General features: G+C 39.4%; 2 protein-coding genes across 2 annotated transcripts in view; both read left to right on the plus strand.

The window, feature by feature from the left end:
• The window catches only part of MAPDA (N6-Methyl-AMP deaminase), a 103,805-nt gene that overhangs the window by 5,600 nt on the left and 70,219 nt on the right, over positions 1 to 27,986 (plus strand). The window lies entirely within an intron of this gene.
• Positions 181 to 27,559, plus strand: TARS3 (threonyl-tRNA synthetase 3). Its single transcript, XM_073303703.1, has 19 exons — positions 181 to 533; positions 2,515 to 2,607; positions 7,539 to 7,729; positions 8,360 to 8,483; positions 9,780 to 9,901; positions 11,361 to 11,478; positions 11,934 to 11,998; positions 13,985 to 14,063; positions 15,519 to 15,665; positions 17,468 to 17,566; positions 18,050 to 18,216; positions 18,863 to 19,025; positions 19,778 to 19,915; positions 21,224 to 21,301; positions 21,409 to 21,509; positions 22,798 to 22,902; positions 24,595 to 24,667; positions 25,196 to 25,310; positions 25,705 to 27,559. The coding sequence occupies exons 1-19, from the start codon at positions 279 to 281 to the stop codon at positions 25,851 to 25,853; spliced, it is 2,382 nt and encodes a 793-aa protein (XP_073159804.1). The 5' UTR covers positions 181 to 278; the 3' UTR covers positions 25,854 to 27,559.

The raw sequence follows: 27,986 nt of genomic DNA on the forward strand, positions 1-27,986 counted from the left end.
ATGCAAAATTAAGAAATTAAGCCCCCCTCTCGCTCTCAATGGTTAAATAATTTATGGTCGGCCCCAACCATGGAAAGCCCGAGACTCAGCCGAGGTCTCTAAAGGCAGGATTGTGCGGGGCACGGGTGCAGTGTTCTCCTGTGCACCTGGCAGAGACGAGCCCCAGGAGCTGCTGCAGACCCACCCCAGCAGGGCCCGGGGAGGAGGAGGGAGCTGATCTGAGGGAGGTCCCGAAGCTCCCAGCGCCGCAGCGCGGATCCGGGGCAGGCCGGGAGAAGATGGCAGCCGCCGCAGAAGCCATCGCCTTGCGCCTGGCTCGGCAGGAGGAGGAGATCCGCTGGTTAACAGCCGAGATCGGCCGCCTGAAGGAGCAGGAGCCGGGGCGCAGCCCAGCAAGCAGCAGCCCGGAGCTGCACTGGCTGAGGGCGGAGAACGAGAAGCTGCGCTACCGGCTCCTGCACCTTCGGCGCAGCCTGACAGCTGAGCTGGGCCGCGGGGAGCAGCGGGAGCCGGGCCCCGCAGGAGGCGGCAAGGTAGCGCGCGAGGAGGGAGAGGAAGACGCCGAGCCTGCCCTGGGTGCCGGGCAGGGGCCTGCCCGGCACGCGGAGCGTGGAACCGATGGGGCTGGGGGGCCGCGGCAGCCCGTGGGGCTGGGCTGGGCTGGCCTGGAGGCCGAGGGGCGGGGCAGCCCGTGGGGCGGGCGGCCTTGCGGGCGGCCATCTGTACTGGGCGGCCTGTCAGCTGTGGGGGCTTAGTGACATGAACACCAGCAACTATCACTCAAGCTCCCAAGACGCTCTAAAATTTCTCTTGTTTTAATTTGGGTCACTTTAAGGTCCCCCCCAAGCGATCACCTTTTTCTTCTGACAAGTGCTGAAACGTTGGCGTGGCCATTATGTGGAGGTGGAGAGTAGCTCCCTGAGCCTGCATTGAACATGGGTTGGAGCCAGGAACTTATTCCTTTTTTTGTTTTTGTTTTGTTTTAAATGAACTAGTATTTGCTTAGTGTTTGTGGTTTGGTCTGTGCTTTGAAAACGTGAGGTGCTATACTGGTGCTAATTATCATGGTTCAGCAAACTAGTGTGGTGCCTTGCTGGATTAGGGCAAACTGTCTGCTAGTCAATCCAGGTAGAATTGGGGTTATTTGGTAGGTTAGAGGAACATGCTAGAAGAAGTGGAAGGTGTTGATACAAGCTGTATCCATAAGGAGAGTTTACCTGCCTTTTGTTCAGGTTCACAACTTGTATGTCCTATTGGCTGTCCTACATGATTCTACATCCTCAGGTAGCAGTATTTGCCAATTATTGGTGATACCGGAGTTAGTGACTCCTTTAGAATAAGAACCTTGCCATAGTGATTCACATTTCTGTGATTTTGAGACCAAGTTATTGCAATATGTTCCTCATGCACTTATCCTTTACAATCACTCAAACTTCAGCAGGGACAGACTGTAGCAATCCTTTTGTGTTGTTGCAGAGAGCAGATTACACAGGAGCTCAAATAGCTGTACTAGCTCTCAATGAATTTCTAGATGGAATTGAAATATAGAGCCTTAAATAGGTTACAGCCTAGTTACCTCATTGATGTCCTTCTCTCTTTATGATTAAGTGATCAAATTCGGTGTCCAGAGGCCTCAGCTACATCAGAGCTTTGCTGGCCAAACATGTAGTGATAGACTACGCTCAGTCCCAAAAAGTTTACAGTCTAAAAAGAAAAGGAGGACTTGTGGCACCTTCGAGACTAACAAATTTATTTGAGCATAAGCTTTCGTGAGCTACAGCTCACTTTGCATCCGATGAAGTGAGCTGTAGCTCATGAAAGCTTATGCTCAAATAAATTTGTTAGTCTCTAAGGTGCCACAAGTACTCCTTTCCTTTTTGCGAATACAGACTAACACAGCTGCTACTCTGAAACCAGTCTAAAAAGAGTTTACAGTCTAAACTAGAGGGTGGGATGGAAAAATAGATGCAGGGAGGTGAAATGCATCTTAGCAAGTCAGTAGCAGAACTGGAAATAAAACCCTTGTCCTGAGTAAAAGTCCATTACCTTATATTCTGGACCACAGTACCTGTCTATAGTCACTTTGTTTTCAGCGTGGTCTGAGTGTGAGACTGGTTTCTTTTGTTTTCTCACCAAAGCCTGATTTTGTTGCTCTTCAGGCTTTTTTGTTCTCTAGTCTTTTTGCAGGGAGGATTTTGTTGATATGTTGTAGCAGTGAGAAAATTCCAGAGGATTTGGAAAGTTTCTATCTCTTGGACACTGGGCCGGTTATTTTCCTGGACCTGTGGACATGCACCCAGAACATTGTATAGATAGGCACTTTTTTAATTTATGTGTTACAAAATGTCTTTCAATTTCTTCTGATAGGATACACCCCATGACTTCTTTAGCCCATCATCAGACTATGTCCCATTTCTGAATATTCTTTCATTACTGTATATCTATCTAAATTACGTGCCTGCTATGGAATGTCCCAGTAACCATAGTAGTATAACTTTTTTTTTTTTTTAAAAGAATACCTCCAATGCAGGCCTGACTGGTGCCCAAAATAAGAAGAAAAAGGAGAAGAAAAAAGAAAATGAAGTTGTGAATGGGCTTAGGAATGAGGTAAGCAGATATTTTATAGTGCACAAAAGAAGAGTCTTTGCTAGGTTCAGAGCTGGTCCTCCCCTTTGTCACACCTTCTGCCTCATAAGTAAGGCTGCGAGTCTGTCACGGATTCTGTGACCTACATGACTTCTGCAGCGGCTGAGCCAGGCAGCCCCTGGGCCAGCAGCAGTTTGAGTATGTAGGAGGGGGCTCAGGGCTAGGGACAGTGGATTGAGGGGTTCAGGGGGTGCTTACCTTGAGGTGAGGGGCTCCCATCGGCATGGCCTTGCAGCTCCTAGGTGGAGGGTCCAGGGGACTCAGTGCGCCCATACCCTCAGGCCCCACCCCCGCAGCTCCCATTGGCTGCAGTTCCCAGGCAATGGGAGCTGTATAGCTGGCACTTGTGGCCGGAGCAGCGTGCAGAGCCCCCTGGCACCTTCGCAGCCTAGGAGCTGCAGGGACATGCAGAGCCAGGTAGGACGCCTGCCAACCCCACCAACCATCCCCTCCAGCATCAGTGGGGGTCCCGGACCACATTCCCCAGCACCTGCAGTGCCCCTCGACTGCACCCCCCCCCACCCGAGTACCTGTGGTCCCTGCTCAAGTTTTAGTTAGGGGTATATAGTAAAAGTCATGGACAGGTCACGGGCCGTGAATTTTTGTTTACTGCCCATGACCTGTCCGTCCGCCTTTACTAAAAATACCTGTGACTAAAATGTAGCCTTACTCATAAGGTATTCAGGGTCTCTGACAGATTTTGCTAATTTGTGTAACATAATTAGGGGTGGGAGGGATGTTTGATATTAGGGAGATGTGGGAACATTCTAGCAACTGGCTAAGACTTGCACACATTCTTAATTTTACACACTCACCCTCCCCTGGACTAATGCAATAAGCGCTGAATTGCGTAGTATAGATATTTTCAAAATGTATAGAAAGCCCACATTCGCTTGCAGCATGCGTCCCCACTACCGTGGCACCGCATTACCATTGATCCTCTCCTCCCCCTCCGACTACTATTCTAGAAAATTCTTTGACCTATATAAGCGGCTGCGTCAGGCGTGCCCAGCGCAGTGTCTACAGTGTTTGTAATCTTTGTTGTGTGTACTCGACTGAAATAGCATAACAAGCCCGTGGCTTTACGTTTGAATTCAATCTTATGATACCCCCTTTTAATTTTAAAATATGGATCGGTTCGTTATTAAGATAAGAAAAGGAGCAGACAAACTGAATTATAATGAATGTGCTGATAGTAGTGCAAATACCTCGGACTCCTCGGTTAAGAACTTACATGAAGATAATGCCACCACCAGTTCCAGTGCGTGCAATAAACTGAGTAGTGACCAACAGAAACAGACTTTGTCTCTTAGTTCAGGTCACTGTAGTTCCTATTTAAAGCCATCAAACATTCCATCTGATGACCTGGTCTGTGATATTCCAAAAAATAGATTAGAACGCCGGTCTCGATTATCTAGAGGTCCTTATCAGCCTAGATTGAGCATGTTTCCTAGAAGTAAAATAGGGAATATACAAAGAAGTTTTCAGTCCGATTGGTATGAAAAGTATAGGTGATTAAAATATAGCCCATCAAAGGACGCAGCATTTTGCTTTTACTGCCATTTCTTCTCCTCTAATGATGCAGCAAACAAAGGTCACACTGATCCAGCATTTATTGATAAGGGATTCAGAAACTGGCATAGGGCTAATGAATATTTTTAAAACCACCAACTGTCAAAATCTCATGTGTTGAGCTGTTCTTCATGGTCCAGTTTTAATAAAGGGAAACCTATGGATGTATTGTTGGACGAGGGCAAGCAGGCTTATCTGTCTAAACGAGAAGAAGAACGGTGCCATAACCAAAGTGTAATGGAGCGACCGATTGACATTGTTCTGTGTTTGTTTGGCGAAAGGTGGGAGACCATTCAGGGGTCACAATGAAAAAGCTGACAGTGTTGAGAGAGGTTTATTTCTAAATCTTGTCAGTATGTTCCAGAAATATGATCCCGTAATGGCAAAGCATGTGCAACAATCTCCTCGAAATGCTACCTGAGTAATCGCATCCAAAATGATTTAATTGTGGCCTTGCACAACGTTGTGCAACAAAAGATTGTGTCTTCACTCAATGGAAAAATGGTCTCCATAATTGCCGACGACACTACTGACTGTGGACACCATGAACAGATGTCCATTGTGGTGCGGTATTTTGACAATGAAAAACATAGTCCAGTTGAACATTTTGTGTCTGTTCAGAGACTATTAACAGTTGATGCTCAGTTTATTTTTGACCAGTTAAATGACGTCCTTGGCATTCTTAAAATTGACTGGTCATCAGTGATGTCTGTCTGTTTTGATGGTGCATCTACTGTGTCTGGATGTACTGCGGGAGTTCAAATGGAATGTAAAGAAAGAAACAGTGAAATACTCTATGTACACTGCTATGTGCATTGTTTGAACCTCGTCCTAGTAGATGCATGCACTTCAAGTAAACAAAACAGAACTGTCTTTGATTTTTTTGGTGTTATTCAGACTCTTTATGCCTTCATGGAGGGGAGTCCTGTGCAACATGCAGTAATGGAGAAGATTTCACAAGAAGTAGGATCCCAGTTGAAGACTTTGAAGTCACTATCAAACACAAGATGAGCATGGAGAGCAGAAGCAGTGGCTGCTGTAAAACAAAACTACTCCATGATTTTACAAGCTTTACAAGAGATTATCGAAACAACTCGCCTTGCTGACTCTAAAATAAAAGCCAGGGGCCTTATCCATGAACTAAATTCATTAAAGTTCATCTTTTCCCCTTCTCATGATGCACCCTATTCTCTAGATGGTGGTAAAAGTGAGTAAGGCTCTTCAAGCTCCAGATCTCAACTTACTTACTGCAGTGACAGGGGTGAAAAGCTTGTGTAACTCTTTGGCTGCAATGAGAAGTGGCCCAGAATATTTTCAATCTATTTTCAATGACAGTGTGAAAATGTGGGTAAAGAATGATATATCGATTCTTCTAGTTAAGAAGAGAAAAATGTCCATTCGTATTGATGACGCATTTGAGTCCCAGCATCACTTTGATACAAAAGAGGAGCAGGAGAGAATAACTTCATTTTACCCACTCCTAGACTCAATGATTACCGGAATTGACCAGCAATTTGAACAGGAGACTTGTAAAATTGTGGCTGCAATGGGAAAACTGCTGAGCTCAGACATTGGCAAGGACGATATGAAAATCACTGCCAACAAATTTTAAAGTGTCCATGGATGAGTTGGAAGCTGAAGTCGCATTGCTTTGGGGTTGTGATGAATCTGTTCCTAAAGGTAGCACTACAAACACCACCAGAGAGTGGCTTGATTGGCTAAAGGAATTGGATCGGTCTTCCATGTTCCAGACCTTTTACAAATCTATTCAATGCTTTGCAGTCTTACCTGTTACAAGCTGTTCATATGAAAGAGCCTTTTAAAAACTAGCACGTGTAAAAAAACAAACTAAGAAGTACAATGTCCTGACAGCGCCTCAGCTCACTCATGATTTTGTACATTGAACAAGAATTGGCTTCATCAGTTAATTACAATGATGTGATTGAGGAATTTAAGTCCATAACACCTGGTGAGCAATGTCTCATTCTCTAGGACAGGAAGATGAAGAAACCTTAATCTGGTTTGGTCAATTTCGGTTAGCTCATTATCTGGTTAAAGACAAAGATCATAAAAATTGACTGTATCTTTGTATGTATGCCTGGTTATCACTACAGCAAAAATTTGGTATTTTGTGTCTCATTTTTTAAGTTTGTATTTTTAAAGTAAAGTTTAGTTGTTAATTTAAAAAAAAAAAGGTTAGTTAAATTTTAGTTTCTTTAGTTTGTTTGATGAATAAAAATAATGTCCTTTATGATTGAGTATTCAATAAATGTTCGCCTTTTAAAAAAAAAAAAATCCCTGGGTGCACACCCTAATGAAATGTGCTGCGCACGCCTATGCTGGGAATGGGGAACTGCGGCCAGTGGGAGCTTCGGGGCTGGTACCCACAGGCAAGGGCCGCGCATGGTGGATCCACCTGCCCCACCCCACGCCCTGGAGCCACTGCCGGACATGCTGGTCATTTCCGGGAGAAGCGTGGGGCCAGGACAGGCAAGGAGCTTGCCTTAGCCCCTCTGCGTGCCACTGCCACCCCAGAGCCGCTCAAGGTAAGTGGCCCCGAACCCCTCCTGCACCCCACACCCATCAACCCCCTGCCCTGAGCCTCCAACCCACTGCCCTAAGACCCCGCTGCACCCCAACCCCCTGCCCTGAGCCCCTTCCTGCACACTGCACCCCCTCCCACACCCCATACTCCCTCCCGCATCCAACCCCCTGCCCCGGCCCTGCATACAATTTCCCCACCTAGATGTGGCCCTTGGGCCAAAAAGTTTGCTCACTCCTGCACTAGTTCCGTTGAATTCAGTAGTACTGCTTACAGTGTATAAAGTTAACAATGTGCAAAGCTGTTATTTTCAAGATAAGGGTTGACATGCATATTCTTGTCAATATTGTCCAAGAGTCAGAAAGGTTTCATCAGCTAAAAATGTGACAAGAGGATTTCAGCAGCTATGAGTGATACCATGGGGGAGTGGTATATGGTAAGCAAGAATACAGGGAAATGCTTAGTGGGCACCTCCCACCCACCCCCCACCTCCACCGAGTAGCCCTGGTGAGGGTTGGATTTTAGAATATTTCAATATTAATCTTTGTAACAATCTTGAAAATGGCCATGATAGTAGTTATAATCTGACACGTTGGGGGCTGAAAGTGTTTATGAATGTACGTATGTATTTATTTATATTTCAGAAGCACCTGGAGACACTAACAGAGATCAGAGCCTTATTGTGCTAGATGTTGTATAAACACATAGTAAATTAACCTCCCCTGTTTGTGTTCTCTTTTAAAAATAGTTTTGTGACCGCTGTGTGTGATTCTTACAGCTGCAGTGTGAGCCAAGCTTCATAGAAGACAGGCTGAAGCTTTATGAAACACTGAAAAAAGAGCATGATGCCTTGCTTGCTTACAGAGCAGCCAACCAGAGCAAGCCTATCAAAGTGATTCTGACTGATGGTAAAGTAATTGAAGGGGAATCTTGGAAAATGACACCATATCAGTTGGCTGCAGGAATTAGGTAAACTGCAGGTGTAAACATGTTTTAATAGATTGTGGTTTTGTTTATTTTTTCCCTCCCCCCCCGTTTGGAGCTAGTTGATGATATAGGGTCACTGAGTGGATGATTGACTTTTTTTTTTTAAATATTTGCTTTGCCTTGCTTTCATTGTGGAAGCACTGATACAGGTCTTGGACTTAATGCAGAAATCACTCGGTGTGGTTCTTTGGCCTTTGTTATACAGGTTATTAGACAAGATGATCAAAATGGTTTCTAGTTTTAAAATCCAATGAAACTGTCAGCAATTAACTCTGATACTTGAAATTTAATCCTAAGTAACGATAGAATATGGGATTATTATTCAGTAAGCAGAGTTCCCATCCTCCCTTAACCTCCAAATCCTTCCTTCAGGAGAGAGTAAGTCATCACAGGGTTTACAGTCTGTAACTCAAAAGTGAACCGAGTTTGAAAATGTTTTAAAAGTCTGTGGAGGCCAAAGGGCCAGATTTTGAAGGTTATTCAGGTGCCTAAAAATGCAGATAAGTGCCTAGTAGGATTTTCGGGAATGCCTGGGCACCTAAATCCCTTTTAAAAATCTGGCCATGTACAATATGCCTTTGATACTCATGTTATATTACTTTTATTCATTAGTCGAGGACTAGCTGATAATGCAGTAATAGCCAAAGTGAATGGTGAATTGTGGGATCTGGATCGTCCATTGGAGGGAGATTGTTCACTGGAGCTGCTTACTTTTGATAACGAAGAAGCTCAGGCAGTAAGTAAACGGTCTCTTGATTTTACTTGATTAAAGAAACTAATATCTTGAAAAGAAATCTCCCTTTTATTATCTTGATTTTCTTTTGTAATAAAAATCCTGAACATCAGTAGTCCTCAGTATAGTTCAATATATTGTATACAACAAAATTATTGTTAAATGATTAGTCAAGTGACAAATAATTTTGACTTGACTAGGTATATTTGATGTATATTATATATCTGCAATTTCAAAAGGGAATTTATGGATAGACACACATTGTTTGGACTCCTTTCTTTCTCCCTCTTTTAGCTAATGTATAGAAGTTGACTGAAAACAAAACAAAAACTACCTAGATTTGTATGTTAAGTTAAAAGCAGTTTGGTGTTTTAAAAATGTCTCTAATATATGTTGTGGATGAAGCATCTAAGGGTTTTGACCCTGGGAAAACAGTGGTAGTTAAGGTTGCTCAACATCTCAAAAGATCAAGTCCTAAATGTGTTAACATGTGGGGCATCTTAGACTTTATACAGAAATCTCATCCTGATGCAGAATTTGACCTATGAATAACATATGTCTGCCTGCGTCTGCAACACTTCAGTAACTTCAGGCATGTGTGTATCTCACTCAGTGGAACTATGCGTGTGCATAAAGTTATGTGCCTAAGTTACTGTGGGCTAGGAGCTAAATGCCCCAATTCTGCAAAGATTTAAGAATGTGCTTAACCTTATGCACTGTGAATAGTCTCCTTGATTACCATATGGGACTAATCACAGTGCATAAAGGTAAGTCTGTGAATAAGTCTTTGTAGGATTGAAGCCTAAATTCAGAGTAGTTCAAAAGCTAAAAAACTTGTCATTGTGTAAGTGTCTCGATCAAATGTCCTCAGATAATGTGCACAATGGCATTTATAATAGTCAGACTGCTGTGTATGTGATCATTATTTGGGTATAAATTAAAGTTTAGGTGGCCAGAAATCAGCCTATTTATAAATGAACAAAACACAAAAAGATAGTTGTGGCTGAATCACACCAGAGGTCTAATCACTAAGCAAACTAGAATAAAACAGGGCCACAATGATACAGCTACCATCACGTTGAACCAGCATTCATCAGATACAATTATTTGAATTTACATTAATCATCTAACACAGTAGAAATAAAGACAGAAACAGCATTTCCTGCTTACGATTTAAATACCGTGGCTTCATCTCTCCACTTCTCTTTGATAGAAATGCCTGGCTTTTTAAAAAATTATGTAACACCACGAAGTCATTGTCCTGTGACCTGCTTTTCTGACTTCATCATTCATTTATAGGTTTACTGGCATTCAAGTGCTCACATCCTTGGAGAGGCCATGGAAAGTTATTATGGAGGCTGTTTGTGCTATGGGCCACCTATTGAGAATGGATTTTATTATGATATGTACCTAGAAGACAGGTAAAATGTCACAGATGTCTGTAAACATTTTGCTTTTGACTTCAGTACTTAAGGCTTAGTTATACTGAATCAGGTTTTTACCTCCATATTAAAAAGAAAGTAAAGTGGATCAATTTTTTGATTTAAACCTGACAGGTTAGTCTTCTCTTCATGGCAATTTTTGGAAGAAATCATTATTCCTATCAGACTCCTCCTCAAGACTTAGTTACTGAATGTTTTGTGAAGAAAGTAGAACTTTGGGATAAAACTTTCTAAGGTGTCTAAGTGACTTAGGAGCATAAGTACCATTTTCAGAAGTGATAGACACTTGAGAGCCTAAGTTTTCAATGACTTTCAATTAAACTTTGTCTCTTATGTCATTTTTGAAAATGGGACTTCTGATCCCAAGTTACTTAGGTGTTTACCCTTTGTGTAATCATGTTTACAGTTATATACTTCTGTCTGCTTTCTATCTCTCTGGTGTGTATATATAGCCAGGCAAAACCGAGAACCTGAAATTGCCTAAAAGGATGTCTTTTCAGCTGACTTGGGCCACATGTAGCTTTTCAGTGCTGGCCCATGTGTTGCTAAAAGTCAATAGTAAAGAAGAATTTTTTTTTTTTTTGCTTATGCCTTTTCTACTCCCTTAAATATAAAGTTGGCCTAAATGTTTTTTCTCCTTGTTTTGTTTAACCTTGGAAATGTCATGAATATCAAGTTGTCTTCCTTGTTTTTTCCTGAAGTGTCTCTAAAAGTTGGAAGAACTGAACTGTCTGTTTTCTCAATCCTCATCTGAAGGGGGGATAGCATTGAATCTTTTGTACAGAAAACTCTTCTTCCATTTTGACAGGAGTTTGAGTTGAGCGATTTTTTTTTTAAAGCCTGACTAAGCGTCAGGTGCTTAGGTCTCTTGGTGCTGAGAAATTGTAGTGTAGATATTTGGGCTCTGGGACCCTGTGAGGGGGGAGTGTCTCAGAGTTTGGGCTCCAGCTGAGCACGAACATCTACACAGCAATTTTTTGGCACTACAGCCTGAGCCAGCTGACCCACGCCAGCCATGGTGCTTTTTATTCCCATGTAGACATATCCTAATGCACTCAGGTGCTGTGGAGATGGGATCAGTAAAAAAAAGAAAAAGGACAATTATATAACGGTATATATTCTTTTGAGGCCCCAATCCTGCAAACACTTATGCATGTGTTTAACTACTGCAGCGAGTAGCCCCATTGATTTCAATGGGATGTCTAACAATAATAAAGTTTAAGCCTCTACCTAAGTGTTCGCAGGACTGCGGGCTGAATGCATAGTTGTATTAAACTAAAGGAACAGTTGTAGTGATTAAATCAAAGGAGTCCATTCTCCTTACAAAAAAATGAAGTAAATGAATATGGTTCCTTACGGCATTTGAGGGTAATAAATTGTCCTAGTAAACTTTTTTGTTATTAAAAGTATAGTAACTTTTCTCCAATTTTTTGTTTAGAGGTATATCTAGTACAGAATTCCCTACATTGGAGAACACTTGTAAAAATATCATAAAAGAGAAGCAGCCTTTTGAAAGACTAGAAGTCAGTAAGGAGATCCTACTAGATATGTTTAAGGTAATTCTTTGGAGCTACTATAAGACTTGGAGAAATGAGCATGTAACAATGATTTTTAAAATAGAATTTTAATTCATTTGGATACTATTATGATTTACTACTTTATCCATCTGTACAATGGGTATTAATTACCAGTTTCTTGGTAGTATTATGTTTTTAATATTTTGTAAAAGCACTTTGAGGTACTTGATGGAAAGACGCTACACATAATCAGCATACATCCAGACAGATTAGCTATATCTGATTGTCCTGTCTTCCCTGTATGTTTTATAACGCTGTGTTCTTCCAGAAGGAATGTCAGGCTTTCTCTGCTATGTGTGATTATGTCACTCTTTAGTAGTTTTAGTGCCTTCTAATGACATAAATGAGTGCTACCATTATACCAGAATGTCATTGTAGTAGTTTGTTAATAAAATTCTAGTTCCAGATGTGTGTTTTTTTCCTCCCCCATATAGTACAATAAGTTCAAATGTCGTATCCTGAATGAGAAAGTTAACACGCCGACTACCACAGTATACAGGTAAAAATATACAAGAATCATACATTATTTCATTGCTTAAATAACTATACACTGTACTTTTATAATTGGACAGCAGGAATTTGGGAAGACTTCATCTAAATTGAAGGAAGAAATTATTTCCCCTAAATTTATTAAACTAGCACCCCAGACTTCGTGAAGCTTCCCTTTTTTTAACTAGGGCTCTGATCCTACAGATACTTGTGCACATACTTAACTTTAAGCACATGAATAGTCCCACTGAAGTCAATGCTTAAAGTTAAGCACATCTGCAGGATTGAGGCCTAGATTTGCAATTTGTATTTGTGCATAATTGCATCTTGTCTTCAGGGGGATGACACATGTCTCAAAATTACCCCCTGTCTTCAATGGTAGACAAGGGGAGCAAATCCACTCTTGTAATAATTGCCTCCCATCTGAGGGAGAAGAATAAAAGAAATGGTCACAAGTGGAATTTGAACCCACTAGCAGTAATGTTAACTGCTAGCATGGTGTTGGATGTGAATCCTGTCTAGCTGGGGTTGTGGAAAGCAAAGCTGGCTGGAAAATGCAAAAACTTCTTTTGTCAATTTTGTTGAGATGAAAACTTCCTTACCTGCTTTGGTGGGAGAGTGTACAGGCCACAGAATGTCCTAGATCAGTGGCTCTCAACCAAGGGTGAAAGTAAGTCGACTGACCTACCGGTACGCTGGGGCCAGCTCTGGCCCCCGGAAGGGGCAGGGCCTAGGGCAGAAGGGGCGGGGTTGAGTGGGTCAGAGCCAGCCCCAGCCCATCCTGTAAGATAAGTGCACCCCCCACCGGGGTAGCAGCAGCAGACCGGGGCTCCGGGGGCTATTTAAAGGACCCAGGGCTCCCCTCTTCTACTGCCCCGGCCCTTTAAATAGCCACCGGAGCCCTTGGGAAGTGGCGGGGCTCCAGTGGCTATTTAAAGGACCGGGGCGGCAGAGGCAGCTGGAGCCCCGGCCCTTTAAATAGCCCCCAGAGCCCCCCCACCCTAGGGCTCTGGGAGCTGTTTAAAGGGCCTGGGGCTCCCCTGCTTCTATCGCCCCAGCCCTTTAAAAAGCCCCTGGAGTTGCTGCGGCGGGGCTCTGGCAGCTATTTAAAGGGCTGAGGCGGTAGAAGTAGGGGAGCCCTGGGCCCTTAAATAGCCGCCGGAGCCCTGCAGCCGCTACCCCAAGAGCTCCAGCAGTGGGGCCCTTTAAATTGCCCCCTGGGGAAGCCGGGCTGCCACAGTATGGTGCACCTGCTCTTGTCGGTATGCCGTACCGGGGTGTACTGGCTTACTTTCACTTCTTCTCTCAACCTTTCCAGACTATTGTACCCCTTTCAGCAGTCTGATTGGTCTTGCATACCCCCAAGTTTCACCTCACTTAAAAACTACTTGCTTACAAAATCAGACATAAAAATACAAGTCTCACAGCACACTATTACTGAGAAATTGCTTACTTTCTCATTTTTACCATATAATTGTAAAAATATAAATATTATACTATACACTAAAATGTAAGTACATAGAGCAGTATAAACAAGTGATTGTACGAAATTTTAGTTTGTACTGACTTTGCTGGTGCTTTTTAGGTAGCCTGTTGTAAAACTAGGCAAATATCTAGATGAGTTGATGTACCCTCTGGAAGATCACTGCGTACCCCTAGGGGTACGTGTACCCCAGGTTTAAACCACTGTCTTAGATGGCATCATTAGGTAGTTGAGGGTAGGTGCTGAGTATTGCCCAAGAGTCAGCTTCCTATGACTCAAGCGGGAAGCACTTTGCAGTACTGGCTCCTAGTATATTTCTGACACTAGACCTCATGCTGCACAATTGCATGTAAAACACACCTCATAAATTTCTGACCATTTATGTATAATTATTGTATTAGTAGATGTGTGCTAGTCACCATACCTTTTCTTGTACATTATTACTGACTATATTTTAAAGTGTTGTAAAATTTTAGGAATAAAAAGGTTTGTGTCTGAATTATTTTGTTGTAGGTGTGGTCCATTGATTGATCTCTGCAGGGGCCCACATGTGAGACACACTGGAAAAATTAAAGCCTTAAAGATTTTTAAGGTAAAGAGTAGAAATTGATAAGCTTTCAAAGCTAACTAGAGCAGGGGCAAGATTGAATTATACTGATGTGTGTATTAGAGGGTTTTTGTTTTTGTTCCTCCCTCCTCCCCGAAATGCCATAGACTGGGGTCTATTGTCTTGATTGTCGCATCATTGAAGCCATCCTTAACTTTTGTCCCTGTGCGCACCCCAAATAAAATTGCTGATTACCATACTTCTGCCCCCCCAAAATTAACTGACTCTTGTCTATCCTGATTGCACTCAGCTCTGTAGTGATGTAAATGAACAGGATCAACTCATTTTTATAGATTATTAGTGTAGCCATTTGTTTGCAAAGTAAGGGAACATCCATGTTTATTGGCACAAAAAATAATGTTTTGCTGTTTTCTTTATTTTTAGATCCCATTAACTTGGCCAGCTGCTAACACATGTGCATCTCAAGACCACCTCTGGTCTGCTACCACATGTTGTTCCCACACCCTCTGTCAAGCCCCCAGTGGGCACACTGAGATTGTCTCCCTTCTACACCAAAAGATCCCTGTAGAGTGGGTGACCACAAGACCTATAATTATATTTTTTCCAAACCTGGAATGCTTACCCTGGGTAGCTTGAAGGGGACTGTAAATCATGTGTAACCTGTAGGAAAAAATCAGTGACAAGCATCTGTTTATATCTTTTTATGTTTTCAAGGCTTTCTTTTCAAGGAAGCAGTCTAGAAACTTATTTTTGTAAATGAAAACTGAGAATCCTTCATTTTTTCCAGGCCCCTGAAAGTCTGGGGCTTACATGACTGCTAATGTTGTCTTAGTTTTCTGTACCTGAAAGTTCTGCTTCTTTAAAGTGACATTCTGCACAAAAGAACCAGAATTAACTTGTGCAGATGCTTGTGGTAATTAGGTAATATAAATTACTGGCAACCATTAATTGGTTAATTTGGTTGGGCGGTCAGAGTCCTTGATCTCCTTTGAACATTCAGCATCCTTTTGTTCAGTTAACTTTGTGCTTGAGATCTGTGGTGCTGTTGTATTTAAATATTCAGATTAAGTGTTCAATCCTCAAAACAGTATCAGTATTTGAGTGTGAAAATGAGTTATTTTTACGTTTTCTTCTGTTTTCTACTGTCTTACTGCATCATGTTTTGAAGTTGCGGCATGTTGCTTTACATTCATCTGTAATGTAATGACATGATGCAAGTTAAAATAACATGGCCAAGTACAACAAATACATGATTAGAACAATTATTTATTTTTATGCATGCTGTGTTACTATCCCAACAAAAAAGCCGTTCATACATTTAACTGCAAGTATCTTTGTCTTTTAAACCAATATTGGATGACTTGACAATTCTTTTCCCAAGCAGCAGTCAGATAATCGGATTGCATTAGCATTTATTCTTCTCCTGCAGCTGTGTTTGTATAATACTGTTTTTAAAAAATGTTCGTTTTTTAACATCAGAATTCTTCTACATATTGGGAGGGAAAGGCTGACATGGAAACATTGCAGAGAATCTATGGAATATCCTTCCCTGATAACAAAATGATGAAGGAATGGGAAAAATTCCAAGAGGAAGCCAGAAATCGGGATCATAGGAAAATTGGAAAGGTAGGTACTGTTGATATGTTTATTACTCTTAAAGGATGTTGTTCTGGTGATGATCCAAAATATATTTTTTTCTCCCAAAAAGACCCTCTGAAAACTGAGTACTATTAGCCATCCCCAAATGACGGCTAGAAGTAGTTGGGTGACCCATTAACAAAACTAAGAGACTGACTTTGCCATTGCAGATATTATGCATGCTTCATTGTAAAAACGTAGGAATCAGAGATGACTACTAGTCAGGCCAGATAGTCCATCCCTCTATTCCATATGGGTTGTCTAATGGTGATTTTCTTCCACTGCTTCCCTTATAACTATTCCATGGTCTAATGGGTCTTGTTGTTTTTTGTTTCCTGATATTCATCTTAAATCTTCCTTTGCTTAATTTAATCCTGTTACTCCTATTTATACTCCCTTGGACCACCCTAAATAATTGTTCTTTCTCCTTGGTGTTCAAACCCTCCTCGGTCCCCTCCCCACATGCCCACCTATGGTTGCCTGCTAGGTAGGCTATACATACATAATTATTTTAATCTCCGAAATCATTCCTTCTCTTGCCATATCATCCCTCCAGTTTTCTGTTGCCTGCTTTCTTTCTGAATCAGCATGGGATTAAAACTGACAAGAGTCCTGTTCTCTGAATCTCCCAGATGACAGATTAATTTCCTTATATCTAAAATATAAATCAGAAAATAAAGTGTGAAGCAAGTATTTGATGACTTAGATGCACATATGTGCTACAAATAATTGAACTCATTAAGATATTAAACTGAAACTTGTTTACTGAGAAGTATACACGCACTGAGTCTCCATAAGTCCTATTTATGCCTATATATACCTTGTCCAAGCTGACTCTCTCCTCTCTTGTTTGTACTCTAATCTTGCCTAAATTCTAGCCTGTAAACTCAAGGCGCAGACCTGACTAGCTATGTGAGGAACCTACTACACTAGTCAGAATTGTACAGATAATAAATGTGATCTGTGTTTGATCACATTTCATATTAGGATTCCATTTATAAAGTTTTCAAGGGGTTAATAAAAGATCAGTAGATGTCGTATATATGTTCCAGGCATGAGTCCTATGTATGTTACAGATGGTTATAAGCATATCAGTAGAAGTTGTTATAACTATATAAGCCACATATTGACTTGTTGGACTCTATAACAATAAAGTAACCATGCATTACAACATCTTGGTCACTTATTAAGCCTTTATAAACTGAACCTTAATATGAAGTATGATCTTTTGTTCAATATGTATTTACATTTGTTTCTTTCCCGGTTAAAAATGGATGAACTGGTGTAACATGATAAATAGGATATTAACAGAGGTTCTCTAAAGAAAAATGTACAGTACTAGATTCCCCACTCCTATGCCCAAATTCTTAGTACAGGATTTTGACAAAGTTTCTACTTGCCCAAAATCCTGAGCTATTAAACCATCTCACTTGTGAGTGTTGTGTGCCTGCCAAATGACTTCTTTCCTGCACTAGTGGGTAGGAGTGTTGTACCCACTGGTGAAACTGTTTTAAGGGCTCAGAATTTTGAGGAAATGTGAGATTAGTCAGTCACATGTTTGGAGATGGATCTCTAGTGTCACATGCCTTCCGAAAATCAGAATTACTGGTAAATTATTTTCTCAACATTTTTAGTCTTGTTCTTTTCTGTAGTTCTTATTGCTGCATTCTAAAAATGTCATTCACTGTCTCTAACAAGGAGTCTTAACACTCTCAATTTAAAAATAGTGATTGAACTGGAAAAACCATTCATACAAGTGGGCTTACTGAATTCTACATTTATTTGTACAGGAGCAAGAACTTTTCTTCTTCCATGATCTGAGTCCAGGAAGCTGTTTTTTCCTCCCCAAAGGTGCCTTTCTTTATAATACACTAATGGATTTCATACGAGTAAGTGGGCATGTCTTTAAAATTTGTAATCAACATAATTAAACATCTTTCCTTTCTCTTGAAGATGTTGCTTTTTTTCAGACTGGCCTTAGCTCAAATGACACATTTTTGAGGTCCCTTCCAGCCCTACATTTCTATGATTCTTATTGATCCAACTATTGCATTAAGCCTCTCCCACACAAAAAAATGTGTGCCCTGTGTATATATTTGTGTACAGATATACGGAAACTTTAGTGAGGTTGTGTGGGGTAACTGCAGGAAGAATTTGACCTTAATTTTTTTTTCTAATTATTAAATCACAATACATTTATAACTTGATCTTAGTCATCTAATCCTTACACATGTGAGTGATCCCATTAACTTCAATAAAGATCTGTTGTAAGTAAGGCTTGCAGGATCAGGCCTTTACTGTATGTAAAACACACTCTGTAACTTTTTTTTTTTTTTTTGGGCTGCATCACCTTTTTTGGATTTATTTTCTAGGAGGAATATCACAGGCGTAATTTTACTGAAGTAGTATCACCTAACATCTACAACACTAAACTCTGGGAAGCATCAGGTCACTTGCAGCACTACAGTGAAAACATGTTCTCATTTGATGTTGAGAAGGAAACGTTTGCCCTTAAGCCCATGAACTGTCCAGGACATTGGTTTGTATTATCTTTCCTATTTTCCTACTTGTGAAGATAGTGTTTTGAGGCTCAGGGAGATTAATATAGTAATACACTGAAGTTAATATATAGTAAAACCTATACAGTAGACAACCCTTATAGGGCAATCAGCTGTCCTCAGTGCCTGTCCCAAGGTAACTTTAGAGAGCTTGCGTACAGTTCTGCTCCTGTTTATTAAATACATGTTTAGGGGAAGAAAAGATATAATTTGCATCTCTCTTTCGTTTTTTGCAGTTTGTTTAAAATTTACATTTGATAGGGATGGGATGATCTCATGGCTAGAAAGTAGGACAGGGTGCTGGAAACCACTGAGTTCTAACTTCAGCTCCAGCAGGGACTTGTTTCTGTGGTCTTTGTCAAGTTACATTTTGCTGTGGCTGATTTTCACCATCTGTTTCATGGTGGCTATACTTGCCTACCCTTCAGGGGTGTGGAGAGAATTCATTGGTATATTCTTGCAAAGTGTTATGTAACTTATAACATATTTATCTTGTTTTTTCTTTGGGCTAAAATTATTTAGTTCAAAATATCTTGGGCCTTGTGGAAGAATATTAGCATGTTAAAAAAATCCAAAGAATGTTGGGTATAAGTTTTCCTGCCTAAATATACTTTATGTCTCTTCTAGCTTGATGTTCGCTCATCGCCCGCGCTCATGGAGGGAAATGCCTATTAGATTTGCAGACTTTGGGGTTCTTCATAGAAATGAACTCTCAGGGACTTTGAGTGGTTTGACTCGAGTCAGGCGTTTTCAACAGGATGATGCACACATCTTTTGCACAATGGAACAGGTGAAGAACTTTTTAGCCTTTATCTTCTCTTGGCATGTTATTGTGTAGCTTAAGTGCAACATTTGTGGCTTTTATTTCATCCCTATTGTTAGGTTGCTTCCTTCTAATTCACCTGGGATTCAGTATGTCTTAGCTTTCAAAATAATTGCTTAAGTCAGTACCCTATCATGCTTAGTGTCGACATCAGAAATTGCCAACAGCATAATGCCCTGATGTTTTATTAAGTTTTCCTTTTATGGCATAAATGTTGTTTATTTGCAAAGAAGAACAATAAGCATTTGAGATGTTACTGACTGGGTTGTTGAGTAGGCCTACCTGGAGTTGTATATCTACAGGAAAAAATCCTATACGGGATCTTACTTTTACATATCTTGACACAAGGATATTGAAGCAAGAATGACAGAGTCCTAAGAGATCAAATAACCAGGCAAAAAGTGATATATCTTGAAAAGTGGTATACTAATGAAAAAAGTGGTATATCATGGCGATGTTCTCCACTTAACTATGTTGAGTAGTATCTTATTCCATGAGTGATCCCAAAGATTTCAATGGGGAGTAAATTAATACACTGTGTGAGAGAGAGTGGTAGAACCTGGCCTCAAAATCCCAGGCCTATGAAACATACTTCTGATTCTGAAAAAATAAAGCAAGCCTAATTACAGTGATAAAACAATAGTAATGATCAACCAAGTTCTCCGTGGCAGCATTTTGATGTTCTGTTTGTCAGTTGCTTTGTGTTGCTTAAATTTCAGATTGAGGAAGAAATGAAAGGCTGTCTGAATTTTTTGAAGTCAGTTTACGCAGTGTTTGGTTTTACTTTGCAAATGCACCTTTCTACAAGACCTGAAAACTTCCTAGGAGAAGTAGAGATCTGGGACCATGCAGAAAAGGTAACGCAGGAAGGTACTTAATACTTCCATTCACATAAATGTAATGCATTTTAATAGGGTTAAATGTATCCATCTCAGAACAAAGAATGTAGGATAGGGGACTCTTTCCTGGGAAGCACTGACTCTGAAAAAGATTTGGAGGTCATGGTGAATAATCAGCTGAATATGAACTCCCAAAAGAGCTAATGTCATCGTGGGATGCATAAACAGAGGAATCTCAAGTAGGAGTAGAGAGGTTGTTTTGCCTCTATCTTTAGCACTGGTGTGACTAGTGCTGGGATACTGTGTCCAGTGTGGTTCCCACAATTCAAGAAAGATAATAGAAAAATTGGAGAGTGTTCAGAGAAGAGCCACAAGAACATTTAAAGGATTAGAAAACATGCTTTAGAGCAGTGGTGGGCCACCTGCAACCCGTGGGATCTCAAGAAGCTCAATCTGTTTAGTTTGAAGAGGAGGTTAAGGAGTGACTTGGTTACAGTCTTCAAGTATCTACATGGGGAAAACATTAAAGAACGTGTTCTTCAATCTAGCAGAGAAAGGTATAACATGATCCAATGGCTGAAAGTTGAAGCTAGATAAATTCAGGCTGGAAATAAGGCACAATATTTTTTAAAGTGAGTAATTAACCATTGAAAGAACTTATGAAGGGTCATAGTGGATTTTCCACTGCCAATTTTGAAATCAGGATTTGATGTTTTTCTAAAATATATGCTCTGAGAATTATTTTGGCGGAAGTTCTATGGCCTGTGTTATACAGGAGGTCAGACTAGATGATCACAATGGTCCTGTCTGGCCTTGGAATCTGTGACACATAAAACTGTCTAATGTCCAGTCTTGCAAACCTTCAGTCATGCTGAAGTCAGTGAGATTATTTACACGAATAGGAGGGGTTTTTTTAGGGCTGGGCTCTAAAATCTGTACTTGATAGATATGCTTGCTGAGACATGTGAAGCACTGACCAAACAAATCTCTTGATTCATATAGTTTCTTGTACATTCCCATAGCTTGAACTGACTTTCGACCAGAAATTTATTTTTGTTGATCTCCACTTACTCTATAGCCACAAAAGCCAGGATTTAAAGTAATTATGTTTTTTTAAGCTGTATTAGTTCAAAACTCTTTATATTGCTAAGATATTTGAGTCAGTCCTACCCATTTTCTTACTTTGTGTGACTTAATCTTTGAAGTACAGTTCTTTTCCCTCACCTTCCCCTTCGTGGGAGGCTTTGGCAGGACTGTGTTAAAAGAAATACAATTTTTAAAAAAACTGTAATGTTTAAACTTCATCTTTATGATTTTTATAATTAGCAATTACAAAACAGTTTGAATGACTTTGGAGAGCCATGGAAGTTGAATCCAGGAGATGGAGCGTTTTATGGTCCTAAGGTTAGTAAATCAGTGCAGTTCTGCAATGAAGCTCTAATGCACTTTGTGGGTGCATAATAGAGTAACCAAAAAAACAGCATATAGTAACTGTGGCATTTCCTTTGCAGATTGATATTAAAATCAAAGATGCTATTGGCAGGTACCATCAGTGTGCTACCATCCAACTTGACTTCCAGCTACCAATCAGATTTAACCTCACTTATGTGGGGTAAGTGCTTGAATTCTTAATTTGTCAACTACATGACAGATATTTTTAATGAGAGCTACAAACAGTGAAAGTAAAAAAACTGAGTTAAACAAAAGCAGTTTAATTATTTACTAGCCTCTGGATGAGCTGCTGACCTATCACTAAATGCCTAGGTGCACTAGCAGGGCAAGAGATCCCCAGCAGTGGAAATGAGTACTTGGACTGGGCCCTGAGCTGAGAATTTCCCCCTGATTTAGTAGTGTGTTCAACTGCTCAGTTTTATTGTAAATGTAAATGAGCAGAAAAAATTGATAACTTGTCTGTTTGGGCTGCTCTTCCTGAAGAGAACTGAGTGCATCTGACCTTAGGTAGCCTTTGAGGAAACTTATTTGGGACAGACACACTAATCAATCACTATGGTTTGATGCCTCCATGGAACACATTAAGTTTACACATTAAACTCTCAGCACCTTGCAGGATTGGGTTCTTGACACAGTCACAACTTTAAAGTAAAGATCAGATCAGCTGGGTTATCCTTGATGGAGGTGCATAAATCATACATGAACAATTCTTTTGGAAAAGGGAAATACCATTTTGGTTTCCAACTTGAGAGAAGAACACTTTCTTGTAGAATAAACAAATCTGTGACAGTCATGTTGTCCTTGAACAAGTACTTCCATTAGTTTTCTGTTTTGCCACATTTGATTGTGTGGTAATTTCTCTTCTCTGACTTTTTTTTTTAATAAAAAAAGTAGGATCTTTGTTTTGGATTTGATCTGCTCTTGCTGCTTATTTGTCATCTGAAGTCCCAATTTGTTTATTTTTTACAGCATGATAATCACCACAGAAACCAAAGGATTGAAGCTTCAGGTGGGAAATAAGCAGTAGGAACAGGGGAGATCCTAATGAAGATAATATTTTAATGTAAATGTCAGTAAAAATGAGTGGAAAGAAGTATATCAGAGATGAAAATATATAGATGTGGATCTGAGTCATAGAGTTGGAATCTGAATCCAAGTTCACAGTGGTTTACAAAAACAGGGTTTTCCTTTGTGCCCATTTCTCATTATATGTAGGCAGGATTATTTCAAACTGCTTTGACCATCAATTATTTCATGAATGTCAGTATGTCACAGTAAATTTGGAGTGAAAGCAGTTGGATTTCATGCAGTTAATAACTTGCTAATATTTAATCTTATACTTATATAAAAATCAAAGTAGAAGATGGAAAAATTGCAGTAAGCTTATATGTGTGCTGATTAAGATAAATGTCTTAATCTTCTTTCTGTCTGTCTTTCTTTCTTTGCAGTAAGGATAGTGATGATAAGAAAAGGCCAGTGATCATTCATAGAGCTGTTTTGGGTTCAGTGGAGAGAATGATAGCTATTCTAGCAGAAAATTATGGAGGAAAATGGTATGTGACACATGTACAGTACTAAGAAACAATTAGGAACATAGCTAGAAAATATAGAAACTTCCTAATAGCCAACACATCATAATGCAAAATATTTCACCAAGACTCTTAGCAAAGTAGTACAGGCAAAACAACCAAAAGGTGGAATGTCTCATTGAGGCCTGAGTGCCATAAAATCATTAATATAATGGTTCATATTTAAAATATTAAGACTACCGTATACAGTAGACACACTCAAACATGACATAATTGTAGACTAAGATAAAAGATCAGAAATTCAGTTTTACAAGATTATAATAAAACTAGTACAGTAAGACCATATTATAAATATGGCAGTTGAAACGTTCACAGAATACATTTTATTCAGCCTTCATTATTTAGCTTGCAGATTCATTTTTTATACTTATGACTGTTGTACATATATAGATCCATAAATTAAAGAGTCTTAACATAGTAAAAGCTGCTCCCTTATTCATGATTAATATCTGAAAGATAATTTCTTCATTAATTAGTGATAAAGTACCACCACTGAATGGAGGGGGGCAGAAAGGGAACAGATCTCACTCACGAACACACAGTCCACCTATTATTTTAAAAGTCTAAAAGAAATGAAAATGGATCATGTGTGAAAAATTAAAATGCAGTCTAGTTATGAAACCAAACGTGTAACTTGGAAAGGAACAGGAGATCAAAGTTGTGCATATATCTTCATGCCCTGGGGGTTTGTATCTGGAGCTCATTCAAGGGATTCTAGACTTTTATCTAAGCTAGTTGGTACTGAAGTCACAAGCAGAAGTGCAAAATCCCAGGGTGGTGGTGTCACTAGAATATTTCCTTCAGAGAACAATACCTACAAGTGATTTCCCTTTACACCGTAATATGAACGGACTCCAAAGCCACCTGAAAATGTTGATTATTGTACGGTAATGTTTTCTCTCTTTTTAACAACATTAACACGAAAGTAAATTTAAACTTAAACTAGTAACCTCTTTCCTTATTTTTTTTTCCTATTGTTCTAAGGAACAGCAGTGCATATAATATTCTGTAGTGTCTAAAGATCAATTAGCTACAACAGAGGTGGATTGAATTCATGACATTATTTTAGTTTTAACAGTAAATTTCATGGCTTCTGTTTATTTAACATAGATCCAAAATTATTCATTAATATATTATGTTCTAGGTCAGGGTTCTCAACCTTTTTCTTTCTGAGGCCCCGCCAACATGCTATTAAAAACGCCATGGCCCAGTTGTGCCACAACAACTGGTTTTTTGCATATGTAAGCCAGGGCTGGCCTTACGGGATAGCAAGCAGGGCAATTGCTCAGGCTTCGGCTTCAACCCCGGGTAGTGGGGCTTGGAGCCCTGGGCTTCAGTCCCATGCAGTGGGGCTTTGGCTTTCTGCACTGGGTCCTGGCGAGTCTAACACCAGCCCTGCTTGCCAGACCCCCTGAAACCTTCTCACAGCCCCCCAGAGGCCTCAGAAACTGTTGTTCTAGGTGAATTGAGCAAGATAAAGATCATGCCTTAGCCTAGATGTCTAATTTTCAAAAATATTTAATTTTAAAATTTATTGAGCTACTCTTAGGGCATATAAACACTGGCATGAATGGAAGGTGTGTGTTTTGTGTATGTGTATATACAATATATATATTTTTTTATATATATAAATTTTATTTTTGTTACATTTGCCAGGCCTTTCTGGCTCTCTCCTCGCCAAGTCATGGTTGTCCCTGTGGGGCCTACTTGTGAAAAATATGCTCAGCAGGTAAGAGTAAACTTCCTTTAAAAAATAGAAATAAATTTTATCAGCTATTGGATAACCTATAATTCCATCCTAGAACAGAAACATGTGTAACTCTTAGGAAATGTAGACATGCTTGGCAGAGATGAAAGCATTGTTGTTGTAGTCTTTATTACGTTCTAAAATGGTCATGAATCTAAGAGGGGGACATGTAATTCCTAACAAAAATAACATTATTTTGGTCTTTCTGTCTGCTTAGGCTTCAGTAATTCTCTAATTTAAGAAAAAATAATAGTCCTAGAGTAGCCATCTCGTATATTGTAATCAGTGTTTTATTATAAAGTTGTCTGTTAAGATAATAGAATAAATTTGTCCTAATCCTGCCAATACATAAGTTTGTGTAATTTTCTCAAGTGAATAGTCTCAATGCTTTCAATGGAACTCATTGCAAGAGCATATGTATGCATACTTAAATGCTTTGGAGGATCAGAGTCATGATCTCTGGTGAAGTATATATACTGTAATATTAATGAAACTTTAACTTTCTTTTAGGTTTGCCGTGAATTTTTTGAAGCAGGATTTATGGCTGATGTTGATCTAGATCACAGCTGCACATTAAACAAGAAAATAAGAAATGCACAGCTTGCACAGTATAATTTTATTTTAGGTAATTGTGTATTTAGGTTTCTGATCATTTTAAATGTTTTCTTTGTTAAAGTTTGGTTATAAACTTCAAATGCTAGTATGGAATTTGATTTTATTTTAAATTTCATAATGTAAACAGGAGATTAAGCAGACTTTAGCAAATTAGTTAAAGCAGGAGTTTCTTTTCACATATTTTTTTAAAAAAAAGATTAAAGGAAAAGGTGCGAGTGTAAAATAGTTTTATGTTTAAATGGTAGGGTATATCTTCTTTTAATGTGTGAAAGGACTAAGATACGGGGCTGGAGTGGTGACCAGCATTGGTCCCAGTGAATTTTTCTCTAGTAGTTATTTACTCTTCAAAAGTTACAAGCTTGCTGCATATCCATTAATGTCTTTCTGCAATATTTCTCTTGCAGTGGTTGGAGAAAAGGAAAAAGTGAATAATGCTGTCAATGTGCGAACAAGAGACAATAAGGTTCATGGAGAGATTTTGGTAACGTCTGCCATTGAAAAACTAAAGAAACTGAAGAAATCACATGCTTTATATGCAGAGGAAGAATTCTGAAATTGCTGCTAACTGGGAGCCATGTTAACTCTAAAGGAAGCCAATTATTTTTCCTCCTCTCTCGAATACGGTTGTGCTTATTTGCAAGGTCTTTGAATTGATGAACAAAAATGTAGCTGATGTGGGTGCTTTTGGGATAGTGTGAAGGACAGATGCAAATCTTGGACTCCTCTAGCAATCACATGAATCCATAGCAACTGGAAAATTCCAATTAGGAAAAAACCCTACACCTGTGCTACAAAATGTATTGTTTCTGCTATATATATAAAGCTGGGGCTCCATTACAGTGATCAAGAGAAAAAACACTGGAAAGTGTACTTGCTGCTACTGCTAAAACACTTAATCAGATAGTCAGAAGGTAGCTATGTAACTTACTTGTCTTGCATCAGAAACTTGGCAGCTTGTAGATGAAATTAAAATGCTCCTCATATATTTGTTTTGACCTCAGTTTTCTCAAATATTTTTGTTTGGGTCCTGCCTAGTTCCTACTGAACTAATGTCTACAGGCTACACACATGTTGGTAGTATTGTTGTAAGTCTCAGCAGCAAGGACAGGCACTGAATGGGCATTATGATTGAATAACCATTTATTTCAAAGGTGACCACCTAGAGAGAGGTTGAATTATACTGCCTAAGCAATGTAGGGAACATAGGTTGTTGGCTGTAGGGTTCTTGTTCTGTGAATACATGGAAAACCTCCATTTCCAGTGCTGTAAACTTGGCTCCTTTCACAAGTACTAAATTCACTTAGAAAAGACTTAAAAACAAAACAAAACCAAAAAAACCCCAAACCCATAGAATGCATTGTGGTGTTTCTGCTTTGTTTGGGATATGGGCATTAGAAAAAAATGTTGAAAAATCTGTTTCATGTAAATTTCTTTAATTATTTTATCTTTACAACAGAGTTTATTGGAAACATCAGCCTAGTTGTATGTTGAATCTAAATTTGTACTTTTAATTGCTCCATTTTGTAATTAGATTAAAAAGTTTACTCTTCCTGGCAATTGAATAAATCTTCACTAGAACAATCTGTTTAGAGATGTTTATTCTCTGTACAAGTCTAATGCTCTAATTTCATGTTTTTTTGTACAGTTGTTTCAGTAATGTGGCTTGTCTAATTTTTGTACAACTTGATATTAAATAGCACTAAACCAATTGTCTGAAACAATCTAAATTAGGTACACTGACTTACATAATTAGTTTCCTGACATCTTAAAAAATAAAGCAAAAAGTAGGATTTAATGTATAAGTATTTTACTTAAACAGAAAATTCAAAGTTAATAACCTTCTGTGTGATATTTGTGCACCTTTGAGTCTACTCTTTGGGCCCAGTCCTGGGAGTCCTTGAACATGCAAAATTGCCTATACTAATCTGGCCCTTGAAGAGCAGGACATAATTTCATCTGTATAGAAAGAGTCAGTGTCTTGGAGTAGCACAGGTGTATGACAGTGGTGTTGTGCTACAACTGGAGAAGAAGCAGCCGTAATGGAGTACAATATCACAAAAATACGTAATTAATTTTATAGCATTCAAAAATGTTCTGTTACAGACAGGAAGACATGATTTCTGTCCTGAAAAGCTTACAATCTAATTTCAGTATGATGCAATAAATACTTTTTTTTGTTAATTTAATCAAAGTATGTAATATTGACATTAGTCTAGCATGAAGCATAGTTTAAAACCTGTGGAATTTGCTGTGTTCAAATGGATGTTATAAAAATATTACTAAGCAAATATATAAAGTGGTATTTTGGAAATATTCATCTGTTACTAATGATGTCTACAGTAATGGTTTTCCTGCTGATCTGTGCAATGCCTTTATCTTCAGATCCTCTTTAAAGATGTATATTTTCTTCCTAATTTTTATTTCACTTCCTGTTCTATTAATGGAAGTTGAGGAGGAAATATTCTATAATCTTTTGCATACTTTGAAGTAACAGTATAATTTTTCTCCCCTTTTCTTACCTCATGGTCACTTTAAAAACTTTGGCAATGATTACCCTTACTTCCCCCCTGCCCCAAAGTTTTTGAGGGCTAACAGGGAAAAGAGCAAGTAAAAATAGCTTTTCTCCTCTACACAAAATGCCAAGGAAGAGGTGTGAAATATATGGCCTAGGGGCCGCATCTGGCCC

Source organism: Lepidochelys kempii, chromosome 10 (assembly GCF_965140265.1).
Source record: "Lepidochelys kempii isolate rLepKem1 chromosome 10, rLepKem1.hap2, whole genome shotgun sequence".
Lineage (NCBI taxonomy): Eukaryota > Metazoa > Chordata > Testudines > Cheloniidae > Lepidochelys > Lepidochelys kempii.